Genomic DNA, 21,398 nt, shown 5'->3' on the forward strand with positions numbered 1-21,398 from the left:
GCCTTTCCATGGACGTCTTTGACAGGAACATAAACTTTGTTTGGATAAACTATAGCCAGGTTTTCAGACATGCATCAGGTAGGCAGTTTTTGCAGCCCTGTAAATCAGGAAGTTTCCCAGATGGCGAGAAAGCATCTTCTAATTACAGCTCACATCAGATGAGTCAGTCAGTCCTCCTACATCGTCTGTCTGCCTGTTTGTTTTTGTTTATCAGTCAGTCTCAGAGTCCAATATCTATCTATCTATCTATCTATCTATCTATCTATCTATCTATCTATCTATCTATATACATATAGACAAACATAGATGTGTTAATGCTAGGTGTGTAACGAGAGACTTAAACAATGAGACGAGATGAGATTGGGTTCACGAGATCGAGACTTGACTAGATTTTAATACTATTTTGCTGAATTTTATGTTCATGTTCAAAACTATCTACACCTTTGAAATTTCTCCCACAAATCTGTGTTCTCTGACATGTCCAGAAAAAAGTCACAAGAGACTAACGTCATCATTTGAGAAGTCTACCTGCCCTATTCTCTCATGTGCGTTACGTTATTTATTCGCTGGTAGTAATGTCATCCCCTTCAGACTGTTTGACCGACGCAGTTTGGGACTGCATGTTGATTGTGAAACCAAAAGTAAATTAAACGTTAACTTTAGCAGCTCAGATAAAGTGTAGCTCACAGTTCCAAACAGAACAAGGCTGGCTTCTCTTTTTAGATGTTTATGTTGCAAAACTCTACCAGCTTACCACTCGTAACAGCTGTCTGGACTCACAGTACGAGCGGGTTACGCCGGTGTGGCATCAGCTGGACGGAGTTGATTCGCTCAGTGAGTCTTATCAGTTATACATTTGTATTTCACTGCGTGACAAAATTAATGTGTGGCATAACAGCGTGTGAAAAATGTAATTTGCGTGAGTCTCACGAGACTACTTTTTACCTGACAAGAAATATTGTCACAATTTAATCTCACAAGATCTCGTGGCGCGAGATCTAGTCACACCTCTAGTTAATGCTAATGTTGACTTGGACTTGAACTGATCTCCTTAGATTTTCATACGCTACAAAGCCACAGTGGCTTTTAGCCAATGACACGATTTCCTCTTCCAGAGCAGCAGTATGAGAAACTTAATCAGTATGTCTGCCTGTCTCTTTTTTTATCCAGACTAGTGGCGCACCTAGAGGATGTACCCCACCGACTTTTGTGATTCCCTGACTTTTCCATAAGTGCCACCATGAGGTTTAGAGTTGTGGTTTTAGGTAAAATGTCTCAACAACTATTAGATGGATTGCCATGAAGTTGTTACCCACAGAATGAATTGTAATAACTTTGGTGATCCCCTGGCTTTTCATCTAGCGCCATCATCGGATCAGAATTCTTTTTTTTTGTCCGGTACTGTGGTTTATGTCCAAATACCTATACTACTGACATTTCCATCAGCCTCAGCTGTACTTTGTGTTTAGTGCTAATGAACAAATGTTAGCATGCTAACATGCAAAACTAAGAAGATGATCATACTAAACATCTGCTAATGTTAGCATTGTGCCAAGTAGTCTCACAGAGCTGCTAGCAGGGCTATAGACTTAGTCCTATTTCTCATTTACAGTAATGCTATTCAATCAGTTTCACTGACATGATGCACACTTTAGTTTTAGTATGTATTCTAGAGCTTTGATCATAGTCAATAATGATAATGATAAAAATTAATAGTAATACTATAATGACAATAATAAGAACTGTGGGCTATACAGGACATAAAAAATAGACAAAAGGCAACTTAGTCTCTTCCTGGGCCCTGCTCTCCAGAGTTCATTCTGTTCCATTCAACTCCGTGTCAGTCAGATGTGAAATAGACACGGTGAGCCGTGAAAACACGCCTCCTTGGACATACTTCACACAGAAGAACTGCAGCAACATGTCAGAAATATAGCTCCTCTCCCTTCTCACTCTCTCTTTCTCTTATTTTTTCCTCTCATTGCAATTCAGACTGAGCAAAAATTTTCACATTCCTTAGATTCCAATGTGCGAGTAACTGAGCGAGCAACGGGTACTTTAGTGGGTAGTGTTAGTTTTGTTGTCCAGTAATGATTTCTGTGTGAGTGAAAGAGCAATAGGATGATGCTTATTACAGTGTCCTACGGATCATTTGAGATGCAAACAGTAATCAGTCATTTGTCAGTGTGTTATTGAAAACTGGGTTTTGTAATGCAAACTAGAATACCATCCAATCTGTGCGCCATTGTTGAGCTGAATTATTTCTTCAGCAACTTGACATTTAATTATATTTACTGTGTGTATAATCAGTGTTTTTGTGCCCTAATCATGGATGTGGGTACAGCTTGAGTGCCCAAGGGGTCAGCAGCCTCTAAAGGCCTCAGTGAGATTCAAATTAGATGCTTGTTAGGTCCTTTAGCATTTGTTTATTGGCCAGGGTGTGGAGGTGTGAAAGCGTGATATGATATATCACGGTATATAGAATGGTTTTAAATAACCGTACTGTACTTCATCACATTTGATTATTTTCTTCTCCTTCTGCTCTGTATTTACAATTTCAGTCCTTCTCCATGATTTCTTGTCACTCTCTTCTCCTAAGAAGGTTGACAAACCAGCTTAGAGGGGCGTTATTGCCACCAGCTGTTTGTTGAAGTCATGCTGCCCAAGTCACATTACCTTGCAAGGGAGCCGGATTTGCAGTATCACGAGATCACACAAAAATCCAGCCCTTATTTGCTACATGATAGAGACACTAAGGGATAGCTGCAGTTGAAACAGTATCTTATCTCTACCGGTGGATACACTCTACCATCGCGCGGTATATGACGCCACCCAACCCTACTTTCTCCGTTCACAAATACTACTTCAGTCACTTTTCACGTGTATCATCAAGCACCACCATAACACCATGAATGCCTTTTAGGGGCTATATGTAGTTTTCAGCGGCCACTTGCACTTTTTAGATTGCAACATGGTGTGTGTTCATACGCGTGCTTGAACGAAGCAGAGTAGTGGCTGTTCCAAGCAGCAGCGAAAACTGGTTAATTTCTAAGTAAGGTTAAAGCCCGTTGACAAATAGCACGTGAAAAAGTGATTTATTGATAAGTGATTTCATTGAAAAACTGCATATAGCCTTTTTAAAGTGGAGAAATTGTGCACAATTATCCCCATTTGTACAGTTAATTGTGTCTCGCCCTCTCTATGATGCAGGTTTTTTCCTCAACGTATGGTCTACTCGAACAGGTATAGATACTTGCACTTGCCTTTATGTTTTCAGAGAACATGTCCTATGGTTGTTACAAAATGTTTCTCTACAAGACATAGTGATCCTGAAGTTGTCGATGCTTAGGCCCGGTCTGTTTTTTTTCCGTGGCAGATTTGGTGTTGCTTGCTAACTGCTCCAAGGCAGATAGCCGCCCACCCCGAGCCATGGTTCTGCTCGAGGTTTCTGCCTTTTAAAAGGAAGTTTTTCCTTGCCTGTGTCACCAAGTGCTTGCTCATGGTGGGAACTGTTGGGTCTGTGTATATAATAGCACAAAGAGGACAGTCTAGACCTGCTCTATATGAAAAGCACTATGAGATAACTGTTGTTGTGAATTGGCGCTGTATAAATAAAATTGAAAGTTTTCACAAACTTTTAACCACAGCATGTGGTATTCAGGTTGGTTTCCTGGTTATTATGACAATAAATGAACAGAAGTATCAGTGTCACACCAATTTGTAATCCAGTGTCTTTATTTTTGTCTCCTAAACAGAAGTATTTGATAGCATAATTCCTGTTTTATTCAGATTAGTTTAACTATTCCACAATCGTTCCATGTACCTGGTTGGGAATCACTTGATTAAGAGATCATAAAACATCTGTATGGGTTTTTGACCACCAAAGATGACGGTGGGGAGTTGATCAATGGTGCTCATGTGTTTAGAGAAAGAACATGGTGTTTACTGGCCGTTGTTAGTACAGATGGTATGTATGATCTTCAGCCAAGTACAATGAGGCTTCGGTGGAATCTATCTGGTTTGTGTTATCTCTCTGCTCTCCTCAAGGAAGTGGAGCTGTTGATAGAAATCACCCTGAACTTTTCTTGTCACCTCTGTTTTGGTTTCAATTTCACCAAACTTTACAAGACATTTGAATAAAAAGCGCAATATATTTTCACAACCCAGTGAATGCTGTGTGTGTGTCTAAAACACAAAGACTGGACAGGTCAGAACTGGAAAAGCCATTAACTGGATCAGGGGTTCTTGTCTCTGGGGACCAGCAAGCAAATTGAGATCAGTCTCACAGACCACTACTGTAACTGTCTTTGTTCTGAATTGAGACAAGTCAAATGATTTTATGCCATGGTTAAATCTAGTGAATGCTGGATGTTTACATAGGAACATGAACCGAATTAAAACAGTGTTAAGATGAAATAAAGTGATGTTAAACTTACATCAAAAGCCTTACAGCCAAACTGCGCAGACACCAAGGCAGAGAATTGAGAATTACTGGACTACATGATACGTGTGTGAAACTGTAAATGATGATCTGCCTGAAGGAAGTAGGTGTTGTTGACAGGATCACCGGCTGTCACAGTGTAATGATATTGACCCTCTAGTGCGATAAGACCAGACAGTCATCATAAAAAGGCAGAGACCCAGCAGATGTTGTAATAGGTGCTTAAAGCAGATAAGGTATCCACAACTGTACCGAAGAAAGGCTTTATGCTGTTCCTCAAGTACAGATACTGTAAAATGACACCAAGCATGAGCCATTTGTCATTTCCTTTTTGACATAGTCCTCTTAGTTAATGTAAATATAGAAAGAAACAGTGTGTACTTGTCTTGCCTTGGTGCAAGTATATCAGTATATATTTTATTGTTATTATCACATACTCTAGGGATGGCAGTGTTAGTCTGTAGGTTAGTATCTGAGCAGGTCAGTCCTGACTAAAATATACAGAAAGATAAAACTGTCAGACAACTGTACAGACATTTAGACAGGCATTTTAAGAAAGATATTGGAGGTTTCCCTCTTTATTTCTGTATGTTGATCTGTATGTTTTTTTAGAGCAGGCACCTATCCACCACTAGCCAAGCAAAAACGTAAGAAGCTGTATACTGATCTGTATCAGAAGTGATTAATTTGACAGAAAAAAAGGAAGTTAAACAGGGTCCAGGTGGACAATGACCCAGAATTAATGCTTTAACCTCCCTCACCTGTTTGTAAACTAATTGTCCTCTTGTTATCTCAGGCTGTTGTTGGTAAAATCAATATGTTTACCTTATTTGCCAGGTTAAATAAGGGCTGCAGGGTCAGACAGCGAGAAGCAGGATCTGCTGAATCTTTACCAGCCTCAGAAGTGTTCAAGAGCTGATATCTGACCTTTGACCTCCTTTGACAGGGTAATAAAAAAGGAAAATTTCTCTTGTGGTACTCACTAAAGCATGGTTTTACTATTGCATTACAAAGACAAACAAACATGCTGATGGAATCTGGAATCTGCCTGTTGCAGCTTGTTTGTCTTATAAATATTCCACACTTTCAAGCTGTGATCTAGTTACATATTTGAGGTACAAATATCACATTTTTGGCACAGTATTGCTGCCACAAGAAGGACAAACAAGAAGAAATCCAGTCCATTTGTACACGCAAGCTGGCTACTATTTTCGGAAAAATGCAGCCTTATTGCAAGAGCCAGCACAATTACATCATGAGTGTGTGTGTGTGTGTGTGTGTGTGTGTGTGTGTGTGTGTGTGTGTGTGTGTGTGTGTGTGTGTGTGTCAACAGGGCCAGAGCATGGGGTGATGAGGACTATCCTCTGCTGACCTCAATGCAGATGACCAGTGATGGCCACAGCATCACCTCGGCAGTAAGACATAAATTCAAACTCTGTTACATTAAAACCTACAATTTTAACCAGTGTACATATTACATCAAATATACCAGTTTTGTTAAATATTGCTTTTTAAAACTTGGTTAATTTCAGTATTATTGCTTTCTTTTCAATCTTAGTCTAAACATAAAATTCAATTTGTAAGTATTCTTTTTTCATTCAAAGTACTAATTGCTTACTAAGTGTAGCTTAGTAATGAATTAAATAAACTGTCCTTACCAGAAAAATGACACCACTGGGGTTATTTGTGCCAAATCCATGCTTATGTTCAGTAAGAAGTTGATGTCTCAATCTGCTGCATGTGTAACAATGCAATTGCAACACCCTTGGCATGTCATTCCCTTTTACCTCTCTACCTTGTTTCCTCTCTATCTTTACTATCTACTAGCAATATTATCTTACCCCAATAATCTGATATATGAGCAGTTTCAAAATAACTGATGAATTTGTGTTTTCCCCTCTCGCAGTTTGTTGGATGACGTAATAAACGCAGAACAACAACAACAACAACAACAGGAGCAGCAGCAGCCGGAATTCCTGAGCTCGCTGGAGACAGTTGTTCTCACTGTCTTTCTCTCCATCATTATCATCATGACAGTGTTTGGAAACCTACTGGTCATGGTGGCACTCTGCAAGGACAGACATCTACGGTGAGCCTGTTTTTTTATTTTCAGTGCTGGAAGCAGTAGCAGTTGTCCATTCTGGCTCCCAGTGAAATCAGAATCAGAAGAATCAGAAGTACCTTATTGCCAAGTAGTGTTTTATACGAGGAATTTGCTGTGGTGATAAGGTGCTACACGTAGACAAACATACAGTCAAAATAAATAAATGTAGAAATATATAAATATGGAATAGAAGAACAACGTTGCAGATATATAAATGTGCATTATTGTGGGTCTGTGCCGTGCAGAAGTAACGCAATGGAAGAGAATATTGTGTATATATAAATATATAAACTGACAACAAAAAAATACACAACAACAAAGATCAACAATCAACAACAAATATGTGCAAAGTGCCAGGTCTGTGCCCGACACGAGATGAAACAGTATTTACATGTGCAGAGACATTTGTAACATTTGTATCATTTGCAAGGGGGGGGTGTCAGTGGGGGACCCGGGCCTTGTTAATGAGGCTAGTTGCAGACGAGAAGAAACTGTTTTTGTGGCGAGAGGTTTTGGTCCTGATGGGCCGCAGCCTCCTGCCAGAGGGGAGAGTCTGAAACAGTTTGTGTCCGGGGTGGGAGGAGTCAGCTGCAATTTTCCTGCACGCCTCAGAGTCCCCGAGGAGTACAGGTCCAGAAGAGAAGGAAGATTGCAGCCAATCACCTTCTCTGCAGAGCGAATGATGCGCTGCATCCTGCCCTTGTCCCTGGCAGTGACAGCAGCGTACCAGATGGTGATGGAGGAGGTGAGGATGGACTCATTGATGGTGGTGTAGAAGTGCACCATCATTGTCTTTGGCAGGCTGAACTTCTTCAGCTGCCGCAGGAAGTGCATCCTCTGCTGGGCCTTCTTGGTGAGGGAGGTGATGTTCAGCTCCCACTTGAGGTCCTGGGAGATGATGGTGCCCAGGAAGCAGAAGGAGTCCACAGTGGTGACTGGGGAGGGTGGGGCTGGGCTCTTTCTGAAGTCCACGACCATCTCCATGGTCTTCAGAGCGTTGAGCTCCAGACTGTTCTGGCTGCACCAGATCACCAGATGGTCGAGATGAGCCCAATGAGGGTGGTGTCGTTTGCAAACTTCAGGAGCTTGACAGACTGGTGACTGGAGCTGCAGCTGTTGGTGTACAGGGAGAAGAGCAGAGGGGAAAGAACGCAGCCTTGAGGGGATCCGGTGCTGATGGTCCTGGAATCAGAGAGAAATGAGAAGGGTCTATCTAAATAAAAACATACTTTTTCGCACCGTTCTTTTCCCAATTCCTTTGGAGTCGTATGGAGTAGGTTGTCTGTTCTGGAAGATCTAGATGTTTGTGGGACAGTTTTTCTGAAGCCAGTGTTTTGTAATGGCCTTTTACTCGCTACCAGCAAGATCTTCAGGAGGTAAGTATCCTCTTTACTTAGACCATCAGGGATACTTTTGTGGATAATTTTTGCTGTCAACTTGTTGTCTCCTCTCCTCTCCTTTTAAGAAAGAAGAAGACTAACTACTTCATTGTGTCGCTGGCGTTTGCTGACTTACTGGTTGCACTGGTGGTGATGCCCTTCGCTGCGATCGAGCTGACCACTGGCCAGTGGCGGTATGGAGAGATCTTCTGCCTGGTCCGAACGTCTCTGGATGTCCTGTTGACGACAGCCTCCATCCTGCACCTGTGCTGCATTGCATTGGACAGGTTTGTGTGAAACGCTGTCATTTGATACACAAATCTAAGAAAGCAAATGAACACAAAACTGTGCAAACTACTGATGAAAGGAGAAGCACTTCAAAGAGAGACTTCCCCAAATAAGTCAAATAAAAAGTAATAAAAAAAAAATTATGATAAATTCATGATAAGAAACAATACATTCTACTTTGTTTCCAAGCCTAACTTCTAAACGAGGAAATAATACAAAAGTGAAATAAATTTTATTTCGGTTGGGGGCACTTATTTTGGTGGGTCATCCAAATAATCCCATGTCTAAGATATCACATACAACAAAAGGAATTGAAAAATGCAATTTGAAGGCTGAATTTGTAAGAATAGTTTAAAACAGCGTTGATGTTTGGCTTTGTGTTTATAGTTTATCACTTCAAAAACTGTACACTGAAGAATACAGTATGGGTGTGTATTATTTCAGGTATTACGCTATTTGCTGCCAGCCGCTGGTCTACAGACACAAGATGACCCCGGTCCGAGTGGCAGTGATGCTCAGCGGCTGCTGGATCATCCCCACATTCATCTCCTTCCTACCCATTATGCAAAGCTGGAACGCTATCGGCATCGAGGACATTGTAAGTCCTCAGTAGCTGAGATTAGAAATCAAGAAGGAGGCGTGAGGGGACACAGTAATGAGCTGAAAAACAACTGCTGGTTACATTATTATTATTAAAAATTGTATTCCTAAAGCTGCATCAACAAAATGTACTGTATATTTTAACAAAGTATATGACACTGAAGACTTTATATACCTCCCTCAATTGCCTAAAGAGAGAAATGTACTTTCTCGTAGGGCAAATGCAGCATGAAGCTTTCCAACCTAATATTCTCTGTTTCTAATAACATTTCCAATCCCTTGAACAATGACAAGGTAATGCAGTGATCACAAAACAATTCCAGTCCCTGTGGAGGCTCTCTTGCTGCGAGCAAAGACAGCACTTCAGCAAGCATTTTCTGCTGGTTTGGATATGTTTTGGCGTGAGGTTATTTCAGAGCTGCCTTGAAATGAGCTGCAGGACTCTCAGAGGAAGGCGGGGATAGATGAATTTATTCAGCCAGAGTTAATGAAATACACAGGTCTTTTCTCTGTCTTTCAGTCAGGCGGCATCCAAAAAACAATCTTCTCTTTTTAAAAGCTGGCTGGGTATCTTGAAGTCATATGTCACAGACTTAATTGCATAGAACTTGAAATGACTTATGTCTGCACATTCAGGCCAGGCTTTAGTTTATGTTTTAGTTTACCATTTTACATTTTGTGTGTACATTTCTCTCTTTGATCACTTCTCACTAAACCTCCTGTTCTGCCCCAAAAGGGAATTGTTTGAAACCAAAACTTCTTCACCAGCTGCCACAAAGCCACAAGAACTGATTGTTCTTGATTGAACTGTCTGCTTGGTCTGAACTGTGTCCGCACCATTTTCACAAAAGAAAGAAAGAGCCTCTACACTCCTTGTGGAGTAGTGATTTGAAAGTCTTTGCTCAGCCTTAGCTGTGAAACTAGACATACTTAATATGTGTAAGTACTTGAAAGATACCTTCTAGATGCTTGTAGGTTAGAATTTTACTGCCCCCTCACACAAAATGACCAATGACAATGTAGCGCTGAGCGGGTATTTCATCAGTCCAACTACTACACAAGGGGATAAGATAAATCCTTTTTCAGCTTGAGGCTCTGCTCCCCCTGTAGGATTTTCAATTTACTCTGACCTCATATTTCCAATTGAGGACAAACATACAGTTGGCCAAACAGGCTAAACCTGTCTAAAAAGGCTAGAAATTACAAAACAGTATTTAGCACTTTACCTCTTTCTTTAGCCTAGCTTAGCAGCTAACCCCTCCAAAGTTTAACAACACTGCTACCAACACCTCTGAAGCTCACTAATTAACTTGGTTAAGTGTGTAAGTTTTTGTGGCATCTAGTGGAGAGAGTTGCAAATTGCACCCCCCCTCCCCTATCCAAGAGTTGTATCGCTACGGTGCCTGAGACAGAACAAAAGATGTCCTCTGTGAGATAGCAGAGAGTTGCCAGTCAAGAAATCAGGTTTCTTTACATTGATATATTTAAAAATTATATTTACTTGATTATTCAGTAAAACCATATGTTATTGTGAATATTATTGTTACTTGTTCATTAAACAACAGCCACATCAAGAAATAAAGTATTACATGATGTCTCATTCTCCTGTAATACATTATTTAACTGTACTGTAATTATACTTTTTTTTACATCTTGGGAGGGTTGGCTCATCTGGACTAACATGCCAAAGTAAATGCAGAACATCTCAAAAACTATCACATCTAGTGCATCAAGTATGGCCACTGACAGATTACAGGAAAATGTAAGCCTCACTGTTTCTGCACCACAGTCTATTATAAACCACATAATACATGAAGTTTACAAAAGCATTGTCTGGTGAGGATCAAGGCTCCTCTTGCTTTGTTTAATTAATTAGATAAGCAATCTGCAAATCTAACCAAAATGTGTTGTTTTTTTGTTTTTTTTAAATACAACAAAAACACAAAGTAGTACTGACAGCCATAATTTCAGCTTGTGGTAAAACGGTTCAATGTTTTTAATGGTTATTTAGCATGTGAAAGTACAAATTATACAATTTTGTGCACAGCGGAAAAGCACTATCAAAAAACAATTTTCTTTTTAACCGCCAAAGCCAAAACAGAGCACTGGAGAGAGAGAGAGAGTCACTACATGAAATTAATCCAACTACATATTTTACAGAAGTGGACAGGAGAAACACATCAGGTCTGTCGGTGATTATGGCCAGCTTCTAGCTAAAGCTAACAAACAACAGCTTTCATTTGCATCACTAGAGTCTGACAGACTTAAGTTAATTACCTGTCCAGCAGAAAACAGACAAATTCAGCTCCGCTTTGAAAACATCTGTCCCATATTATAGCCTTCCATCTGGGAAAATTCACATCGGTGATTTCTGCCGTCAGCTGTTTGTATCTGTCCGGACTCCTCTGGCTTCATGGTGTAAAGATCCACAGGCTGTCAGCTCTCGTGCTAAATAACATGTTTGTGCTCATTCATTTGTCCAAATGTCACTTCTCTTCTTACTTCTAATAAACCAGAGGACTACTGTGGAGGAGGACTGTATATAATTATCATTATTATTATTTTTATTATTATTATTACTTCCTCTTCTTCTTCTACGGACACATTTAATGTAGTGACGGGCGTCTATACTGCCAGAATTATACAAGCAGAAGCACTGTTTGTCCATTGTGGGCTATTGTAGAAACATGCCAACACAATACTGCGACCTCCATAGAAGGGGGTGCCCGCGATTATGTAGATATAAATGGCTAATTTTAAGGTAATAAAAACATAATGTTTTATTATGTAAGGTCTTTACACACCACTGAAAACATATTTATAGACATTATATTGCATTTCTGTCAATAAATCCTCAAAAATATTACACACTGAACCTTTAATAAAAAAAACGTAAAAAGAAGTTTAGAACTTTTTGAGCTGGGCTAGGTGTTTCCCCTTCCTTTCAGTGTTTATGCTAAGCTAGGATAATCGCCTCCTGGCTCCAGCTCTCCACTTAACACAAACAGCCATGACTATGACTCTGGGATGTAAAATGTATTGTTGCATTGAAAAGATTTATGTCTAATTCTGACTTTGGTGTATATTTTAATGCCTATAAAGTTCCTACTCGTCACCAGTGTGGGTCAAGTGACCCTTCGCTAAGCCATGCCCATGAACACACAGCTGGCCAATCACAGTGCAGTAAGCTATAGGACTTGCTCCAATTTAGGGCTGACACTTTCATGGCTGCGCTCTATTGACTCTAAGGCAGAAGGTGTCGTTTTCTAGCTTTTTTTTGCCGTATTTTTCCAAGATATAGTCAGACGCCGTTCCTGGGGCACTTGTAATAGTTACAGTTGCTACCCAGACAGGTTGAAAGGAGAAGTACGATTTATTCCTTATCCAAAACCTAAAACAAATCCAGAAAAATGTAGGCTGTGGATTGTTTCTAATGTAATGTTTGTTAGCTAACGCTAACATAGCTGTACAGGAATAGTGTTAATCCTTAATATCGTTGTCCTCTTTCTCAATATTCAAGTAAGTTAATACGTTGGTTCACTTTTGCTCTGTGATCGGTAGACTTTAGATTCTGTCTTTATTTTTCAGTCAGTTTAACAGCCTGGATACAACCTTCAAATGCCATAGATTATGAACTGCTTCTTCTGCATGTTTGTTATTTTTCTCTCTTATCCTTTCCAGATTGAGGAAAGGCGAGCCATGGTAGGAGGCTCCAATGACACAAGCTGTGTGTTTCTGGTCAACCGGCCGTATGCCCTGATCTGCTCTGCGGTGGCCTTCTACGTCCCGTTAGCCCTCATGGTCCTGGCCTACCAGCGCATCTACATCACAGCCATGACCCACGTAAGGCAGATCGAGACTTTGCAGCGGGCTGGCTCTGCACCCGTCACCGGGACAGCTCCGGTGATCACTGTGAGGTCCTCCACTTCCTCAGATCCATCGGAGCACCACCGCCTTAGGACAACAGCGGGCTCCTCTGCCTCAGAGCAGGCTCCCATAGCAAATAGCCGCATGCGTGTTGAAACTAAGGCGGCAAAAACGCTGGCGATTATAATGGGTTGTTTCTGTCTTTGCTGGGCGCCATTCTTTATCACCAATGTGGTGGACCCCTTCATCCATTACACAGTGCCCTGGCAGCTTTGGACAGCATGGCTGTGGCTCGGGTACATTAACTCAGGGTTGAACCCCTTCCTCTACGCCTTTCTGAACAGGGCATTTCGGAGGGCATTTTTGGTGATTCTCTGCTGTGGGGATGAGCGCTATGTACGGCACGGGAGCTGCTCTTATAGACATACCCACAGAGCATACTCAGCTGCGTCGGTCAACGGAACTTCTATGGCCTTAAGGTAAACAGTTTCTGTGAATATTTACTATTATAATTTTTTATTCAGTACAATGAAGCAAATTATGCTGATGCTTAACAGACTCACGTCAAATGAATCTTTTTTAAACTTGACCTGGGAATTTGCATGGTTGGCCAGTAGAAACAGGGTATATATTACCTACAGCGGATTTTTGATCACATCCTTGTTCACGGTGATAGCATGGCAATTTTGATGGACTGATGACAAATAGTGACTACCTTAATTCTGTTGTAAAGGACAGTAAATGTATGAGCGAGTAAGGTGGTGTAAATTCAATTCAATTTTCAATTCAATTTTATTTAAATAGGCATCTTTTCATAAAAGAGCAGGTCTAGACCGTACTCTATGATGCTATTTATAGAAGCCCAACAGTTCCCACCAAGAGCAAGCACTAGGCGACAGAGGCAAGGAAAAACTTCCTTTTAAGAGGCAGAAACCTCGAGCAGAACCATGGCTCAGGGTGGGCGGCCATCTGCCTCGACCGGTTGGGGTGAAGGAGAGAGAGGGAGAGAGAGAGGGAGAGAGAGAGAGAGAGAGAGAGAGAGGGCAGGAGAGGAACAGAGAAAAAGAGAGGGATGGAAGGAGAGAGAGAGGGGAGGGAGGCAGCCTACACAATATACACACACAGAGGTACAGACAGTAAAGGTGATGTTGCTATATAAATGAAAAATGGTACAGATATTTATAGTAGTGTTAATGGTAACAGTCGTAATGTTAATGATTATAATAACAATAATAACAATAGAACTAGTAACAATAGTTGTTGTAGCAGAGGGTGTCGAGCAGGAACACGGGGGCAGCAGGTGACCCGCAGCCACAGATCCATACTCCACAGCTCCAGAGCCAGAAACACCTGCAGGAAGTGATAGGAGGAGAGAGGAGAGGGACGAGAAAGCACAAGACTACCGGAAAGGGGAGAAGTCGAGTTAGTAACATGCAATAATGGGATAAGGTTGCATACAGAGGGAGAGAAAGTAGAGGAGAGAGGAGCTCAGTGCATCATAGGAAATCCCCCGGCAGTCTAGGCCTATAGCAGCATAACTAAGGGATGGTTCAGGACTAACCTGAGCCAGCCCTAACTATTAGCTTTATCAAAGAGGAAAGTCTTAAGCCTACTCTTAAATGTGGAGATGGTGTCTGCCTCCTGAACCCAAACTGGAACCTGGTTCCACAGGAGAGGAGCTTGATAGCTGAACGCTCTGGCTCCTAGTCTACTTTTGGAGACTCTAGGAACCACAAGTAACCCTGCATTCTGGGAGCGCAGTGCTCTGGTGGGGTAGTAAGGTACTATGAGCTCTTTAAGATAAGATGGTGCCTGACCATTAAGAGCTTTGTAGGTAAGAAGAATGATTTTAAATTCTATTCTGGATTTTACTGGAAGCCAATGCAAAGAAGCTAAGACAGGAGAAAAATGATCTCTTTTCCTGGTTCCTGTCAGAACACGTGCTGCAGCATTCTGGATCAGCTGAAGAGTCTTAATGGACTTTTTCGAGCAGCCTGATAATAAATTGCAGTAATCCAGCATAGAAGTAACAAATGCATGGACTAGTTTTTCTGCATCATTTTTAGACAGGATGTTCCTGATTTTCGCAATATTACGTAGGTGAAAAAAGGCGGTCCTTGAAATTTGCTTAATGTGAGACTTAAATGACATGTCCTGATCAAAGATAACTCCAATATTCCTCACAGTGGTGCTGGAGGCCAGGGCGATGCCATCAAGGGAAACTATATCTTTAGATAATGCGTCACAGAGGTGCTTAGGCCCCAGAACAATAACTTCAGTTTTATCTGAGTTTAACATTAGAAAATTACTGGTCATCCAGGTTTTAACATCCTGAAGGCACATTTGAAGTTTAGCTAACTGATGAGTTTCATCTGGTTTGATCGATAGATATAACTGAGTATCATCTGCATAACAATGAAAGCTTGTGGAATGTTTCCTGATAATATTGCCTAAAGGAAGCATATATAAAGTGAAGAGGATTGGTCCAAGGACAGATCCTTGAGGAACTCCATGACTAACTTTGGCGTGCATGGAGGACTCATCGTTAACATGTACAAACTGAAATCGATCTGATAAATAGGACTTAAACCAGCTTAGAGCGGTTCCTTTAATGCCAATGAAATGTTCCAGTCTTTGCAATAGGATCTGATGGTCAATGGTATCAAATGCAGCACTAAGATCTAATAAAACCAGTACAGAGACAAGTCCTTCGTCTGATGCAATAAGGAGGTCGTTAGTAATTTTCACCTGTGCTGTCTCTGTGCTATGATGAGCTCTAAATCCTGACTGAAAATCCTCAAATAAACTATTGCTCTGTAGAAAGTCACACAGCTGTTTAGCAACTGCTTTCTCCAGAACCTTAGAGAGAAATGGAAGGTTAGATATAGGTCTATAGTTGGCTAAAACATCCGGATCAAGTTTGGGCTTTTTCAGAAGAGGTTTAATTACAGCTACTTTAAAGTACTGTGGTACATAGCCTGTTGATAAAGATAGATTGATCATATCTAGTATAGAAGTGCTGACTAAGGGTAAAACATCTTTAAGCAACCTAGTCGGGATGGGTCTAAGAGGCAGGTTGATGGCTTAGATGAAGAAATATAAAAAAGTAAATGGGTCTATATATGTGTTGTCCAGCTGTGCTCTCTGTTAGAAATCCATCAAAGAAGAAATTAAGGGCCCTGGCAGAAAACCAGGTTTGTTTGTGTCTTCTTGCAAAGAGAGGCGGATGTGCATCCCCTTCCTAACGTATGTGCCAGCCCACTGGCACATACATTAACTACGTATTAACGTAATAGCTGACTCTGCCTGGAGTGGGAGCTCGGGGCCTGGGGGAGTGTTAGTGTTTACACCTCTAATGGGTAACGGCTCCGGAATGGGCGCCAGAACTGGAGCCAGGCAAGCGGGCAACAAAATCGTGCTCAGCAGCAAACACAGCCTCAAAGACCAACAGGGAATTAAGTACAGAGGTATAGTACCGAGCTTCAGGATGGACAGATAGCTTTACTTTTTGCTAAACTGTTAACTGCTGCTAACTGTATCTGTCTGCATCTGTAGATAGTTAGCTCTTAACGGGAAACACATAAGCAAATAGCACTCCACTTTCCGTTTCATGGGAACTTTAAGTAACAAAACCTTACAAAGCCTGGCTCCAAAAGTTTTGGAGCCAGGCTTTGTAAGGTTTTGTTGTTTTGTTTGTTTTTTTTGTTATGTTGTTCAAAGAGAACACGAATAGAGTCAGATGATGACACAACAGAGCTTCGAAAGTAAAGTCCAACCTACCAGGTGCTGATCATTTGTGTGACACACTAAAAGTAGGGAAAAAAGAAAGTATCCTAGAACTAAGGGCAACTTTTTGTTGAAACATGTTCAACTTGTCAATGTGCTCGTCAATGTCACTTTTCGTAAATTGACCAATCACAGCCTGGATGGGGCAGGATGTTAAAAAAAATGTTGATGTGCTACAGCAAACTTTCAAATGTTGAACTCATTGTTATGCATGATTGGTTGTGATAATTGACGAGTTAGTACTCAGCATTAACACATTATAGAAAAAACACAATGTAAGCCATTTTTCTTACACAAGGATTTAAGAGTGGGGTAAGCAATTCTGGAGAAATACAATTCCATGACAAAGCAGACAGACAGTCCCAGAGCCAGCACACAATCTCCAGACACCGATACTCGCAACTCTGCCGCTACTATAACTAACATCACAACGGAAAACTAGCGGACAGCGAGGAGATATTCGCTGAATTTGACAAAAAGAAATGTATTGGATTAGAATCGCTTAGGGAGAGCGGAGTGATTTGAGCCTGTAGTGAAGTTAAGCCACTCCTTGTTTCTTGGCAATCATAGACAAAATTGGTCATGTGACAACACATTTTTGAAGCGTCATCCATATTAATCACCTGAAGAATCTCAGTTGGAGTCATGTCTTCACTTTAAAGACTCAAGTGAAAACTTGCTCAACATCGCTCTCCCTAACCCACTTTAAAGACTGTAAATGTTGGTTGTGTATTTCTTAAACCACTGTATTGTACTGATACACTAATTTGCACTAGTTACTGCCTTTTTAAAGACATTTAAAATAATTAATATATTAATTAATATTGATAATTTACAATTTAGTTTTAGTCATCCTTTGACCCTGTAGATTATACATTGGTGGTACATCAACTCCAGCAGCAAGACAAATATAATGTGCAACCATCATCATTATTTTTCATTTAAGCTATGTGTCATACACTAATGTGTAGATAATAGATGTGAAAATGCTGTGCCTTATCTAGAAATAAATGTTCATGGTCAAATCAGCTGTGTTCTGTAGATGGAACATCATACAAGATAAAAGAAAGCTGTCCTGGACTCAGACTTGTGTAAAATAATCGAATCAGTCAATTTTAGCATAGTGTGTACTTAATTGACATGAAGTCTCATAAGCTGTGACGGTGTTTTTCTTTCTATCATGTCCAATCAGGAAGTATGATCTTCTTTAAACTACGATAAAGATAAAAGATAAAATTCAGGCGCTAGTCCAGATTTGCTGTAGCAAACTTTCAAAATGTTCAACTCCTTTTGCATGAATGGTTAATATTATTAAAAGTCAACACTTAGCATTAACAAATAAGAGACAACCCACCAAGTACACCATTTTTCTTTCGCAAGGATTTAATGAATAAGAACAATGTACCACAATGAAACTGCTGTAACTGTAATTAATATTGTACTAGGGGTAAGGTATTTATGACACTATTATATGAAATTATAATGAATACAGCCTCCTGCCCTCTTTTTTGACAACCAAAATATGGTCACTTTAATTTATCACTTTCAAAGTTATTAACCTTCCTATTAGTCTTTTTGAATGTGTAAGCTGTGTTTAGTGCTAATAAGCAAATGTGAGCATCTAATATGCTAAGTTAACACAGTGAACGCCGTAAATATTACATGGTTAACATTAGCAGTTTAACATGAACATTAGCATTTAGCCCAAGGCACCACTAGAATAGCCTGAACCAAATATAGCCTTACACTAGCTATACTATAGTCTCTTAGTCTTGTTTCTTGAATAGTAATGTCGTTATAGTCTAAATAGTCAGATCTTTTCCCATTATTTAAACTTTATTGTCTTTGTTTGTAATGCCTTCACTGTATTTTGTCTTCTGGAAGAGCACACATTTGTACATTGGATAATTTTTCTACACTGGAAGGGCAAGCTGGAGGGCTATTCATCAAGTTTTCCCCACTGACAAGACAACGCAGAGGCCACTTCGTCACATTTTGTACACTGGAAGGGCACCCTAGAGAGCATTTTATCATGTTTTCATCATTGAAAGGGCACCCGAGAGGGCACTTCATCACGTTTTCAACATGAAAATGGCATTCTAGAGGGCAATTCATCACATTTTGCCCACAGGAAGGGCATCCTAGAGGGCAATTCATCACGTTTGGTCCACTGGAAGGGCACCACAGAGGGCACTTCATCACATTTTGCCCACTGGAAGGGCATCCTAGAGGGCACTTCATCATGGTTTGTCCACTGGAAGAGGACCCTAGAGGGCACTTCATCATGGTTTGTCCACTGGAAGAGGACCCTAGAGGGCATTTCATCGCATTTTCTTCACTGAAACGGCACCCTAGAGGGCACTTTATCATGTTTTCATCATTGAAAGGGAACCCCAGAGGGCACTTCATAACGTTTTCTTCATGAAAAGGGCATCCTAGAGGGCAATTCATCATGTTTGGTCCACTGGAAGGACATCCTAGAGGGCATTTTATCATGTTTTCATCATTGAAAGGGCACCCGAGAGGGCACTTCATCACGTTTTCTACATGAAAATGGCATCCTCGAGGGCATTTCATCACGTTTAGTCCACTGGAAGGGCACCGCAGAGGGCACTTCATCATGATTTGTCCACTAGAAGAGGACCCTAGAGGGCACTTCATCACGTTTTGCCCACTGGAAGGGCACCCTAGAGGGCACTTCATCATGGTTTGTCCACTAGAAGAGGACCCTAGAGTGCACTTCATCATTTTTTCTTCACTGAAAGGGCACCCTAGAGGGCACTTTATCATGTTTTGTCCACTGGAAGGCCACCCTAGAGGGCACTTTATCATGATTTCATCATTGAAATGGCACCTGAGAGGGCACTTCATCTCGTTTTCTTCATGAAAATGGCATCCTAGAGGGCAATTCATCACATTTCGTACACTGGAAGGGCATCCTAGTGGGCACTTTATCATGATTTCATCATTGAAAGGGCACCCGAGAGGGCACTTCATCTCGTTTTCTTCATGAAAATGGCATCCTAGAGGGCAATTCATCACATTTTGCCCACTGGAAGGGCACCCTAGACGGCACTTCATCATGGTTTGTCCACTGGAAGAGGACCCTAGAGGGCATTTCATCGCATTTTCTTCACTGAAACGGCACCCTAGAGGGCACTTTATCATGTTTTCATCATTGAAAGGGAACCCCAGAGGGCACTTCATAACGTTTTCTTCATGAAAAGGGCATCCTAGAGGGCAATTCATCATGTTTGGTCCACTGGAAGGACACCCTAGAGGGCATTTTATCATGTTTTCATCATTGAAAGGGCACCCGAGAGGGCACTTCATCACGTTTTCTACATGAAAATGGCATCCTCGAGGGCATTTCATCACATTTAGTCCACTGGAAGGGCACCGCAGAGGGCACTTCATCATGATTTGTCCACTAGAAGAGGACCCTAGAGGGCACTTCATCACGTTTTGCCCACTGGAAGGGCACCCTAGAGGGAACTTCATCATGGTTTGTCCACTAGAAGAGGACCCTAGAGTGCACTTCATCATATTTTCTTCACTGAAACGGCACCCTAGAGGGCACTTTATCATGTTTTGTCCACTGGAAGGCCACCCTAGAGGGCTCTTCATAACGTTTTGTCCATTGGAAGGGCCCTCTAGAGAGCACTTAATCACATCGTCTTGCACACTGGGCCAGCCTAGAGGGCACTTTGTCATGTTTTTTCTCCCATTGTGGCATCCAAGACTACAGTTCTGTCACATTTTTTTTAACATGTGGACACCATGTCCACCAGTGGACTTGGAGAGATAGATTGAATTTTTCCAAATGTGTTTGTTTGTACAGGTTGAAATCTTTAATTGAATGAGAATGTATAATATCAGAATAATAGTCCAACAGCGGAGTTTCTGTTGATGTTAATGGAAGTGATTTATTTGACGTCTGTGTTTGTGCTCTCAGCTCCTTCAAGTGGGGATGATGGAGGAAGTGACCCGCTTGTGTCTGCACTGTTTAACTTTAACTTTAAGTACTTCATGGCCACAGAGAAACAGAGGCAATCGTATACGCACTTTAAACACACAGATGACAAACAACTTTATACAAAATATGTACAAGCACAGGAATGTGAGACCCTATGATATTGTCTAAAAATCTTATGCTTGTGACACACGACACTCCACATACTGTATGTGTAAAAAAAACACACATTCAGTACATACACACATAGTGCACACTTGTAAACACACTCTTTGATTCTAAATTTGCGTTATTCTGTCTTTTTAGTGCCTGTTAATTAGTATTGATTTGTACTAAGCAATTATTATCTCGTGTCATCTCGTTGTTCTACGGTGCTGTGTGTATGCAAGTGCATGTATGTGTGTGTAGTTTGTAGAAAAGAAACTTGCTGACCTTATACTGAATCTCTGCTCCAGTGTGTTTCTGTGGCATCTGTGTGCATTTTTTGGGCTTTCTGTCTTTGTGTGTAGGAAACAGAAAGGCAAACAGTGTTAACTCCAATCTTATATCCTCTCTTAAAATCTGCCACGGACAGAAAACAGACTCAGACAATCAGATTACAGCCAGCAGGATACTGGAAACTGAAATTACTGGGGGGAATCCTCTTGAATTATTTTGTCTAGGCATTTAGGGACTGTCTGTGGGTGCGTGGTACATGCAGTTTGCCTATAGTGTAGTTTTTAAAATCACAAAAGTGTCTTCTGTGTGTGCTTGCGTGCACACAAAACCTCAGAATATTTTGGGGAACATGCAAAGCCACCAGAATGGTAAAATAAAAATAAATACAGAGCTCCTCTTCCTCTCCAGTTACTCCAATTTTAGGCCAATTTTAATTTGAAGCTTTGAAATTCTGGAATCTTTAAATTAATCCTGTTGACTTCTGACGTCTTCTCATTGATATAAGAACATTATTTGCAAGTT

General features: G+C 40.9%; 1 protein-coding gene across 1 annotated transcript in view; it reads left to right on the forward strand.

The window, feature by feature from the left end:
- The window catches only part of si:dkey-247m21.3 (5-hydroxytryptamine receptor 4), a 74,524-nt gene that overhangs the window by 28,147 nt on the left and 24,979 nt on the right, over positions 1-21,398 (forward strand). The window contains exons 2-6 of the mRNA XM_046066001.1: positions 5,775-5,856; positions 6,348-6,530; positions 8,011-8,211; positions 8,657-8,810; positions 12,494-13,158. Of these exons, the coding sequence (XP_045921957.1) occupies positions 5,834-5,856; positions 6,348-6,530; positions 8,011-8,211; positions 8,657-8,810; positions 12,494-13,158 (1,226 nt within the window). The 5' untranslated portion in view covers positions 5,775-5,833. The remainder of the gene's footprint in view (positions 1-5,774; positions 5,857-6,347; positions 6,531-8,010; positions 8,212-8,656; positions 8,811-12,493; positions 13,159-21,398) is intronic.

Source organism: Micropterus dolomieu, linkage group LG13 (assembly GCF_021292245.1).
Source record: "Micropterus dolomieu isolate WLL.071019.BEF.003 ecotype Adirondacks linkage group LG13, ASM2129224v1, whole genome shotgun sequence".
NCBI classification, from domain to species: Eukaryota; Metazoa; Chordata; class Actinopteri; order Centrarchiformes; family Centrarchidae; genus Micropterus; species Micropterus dolomieu.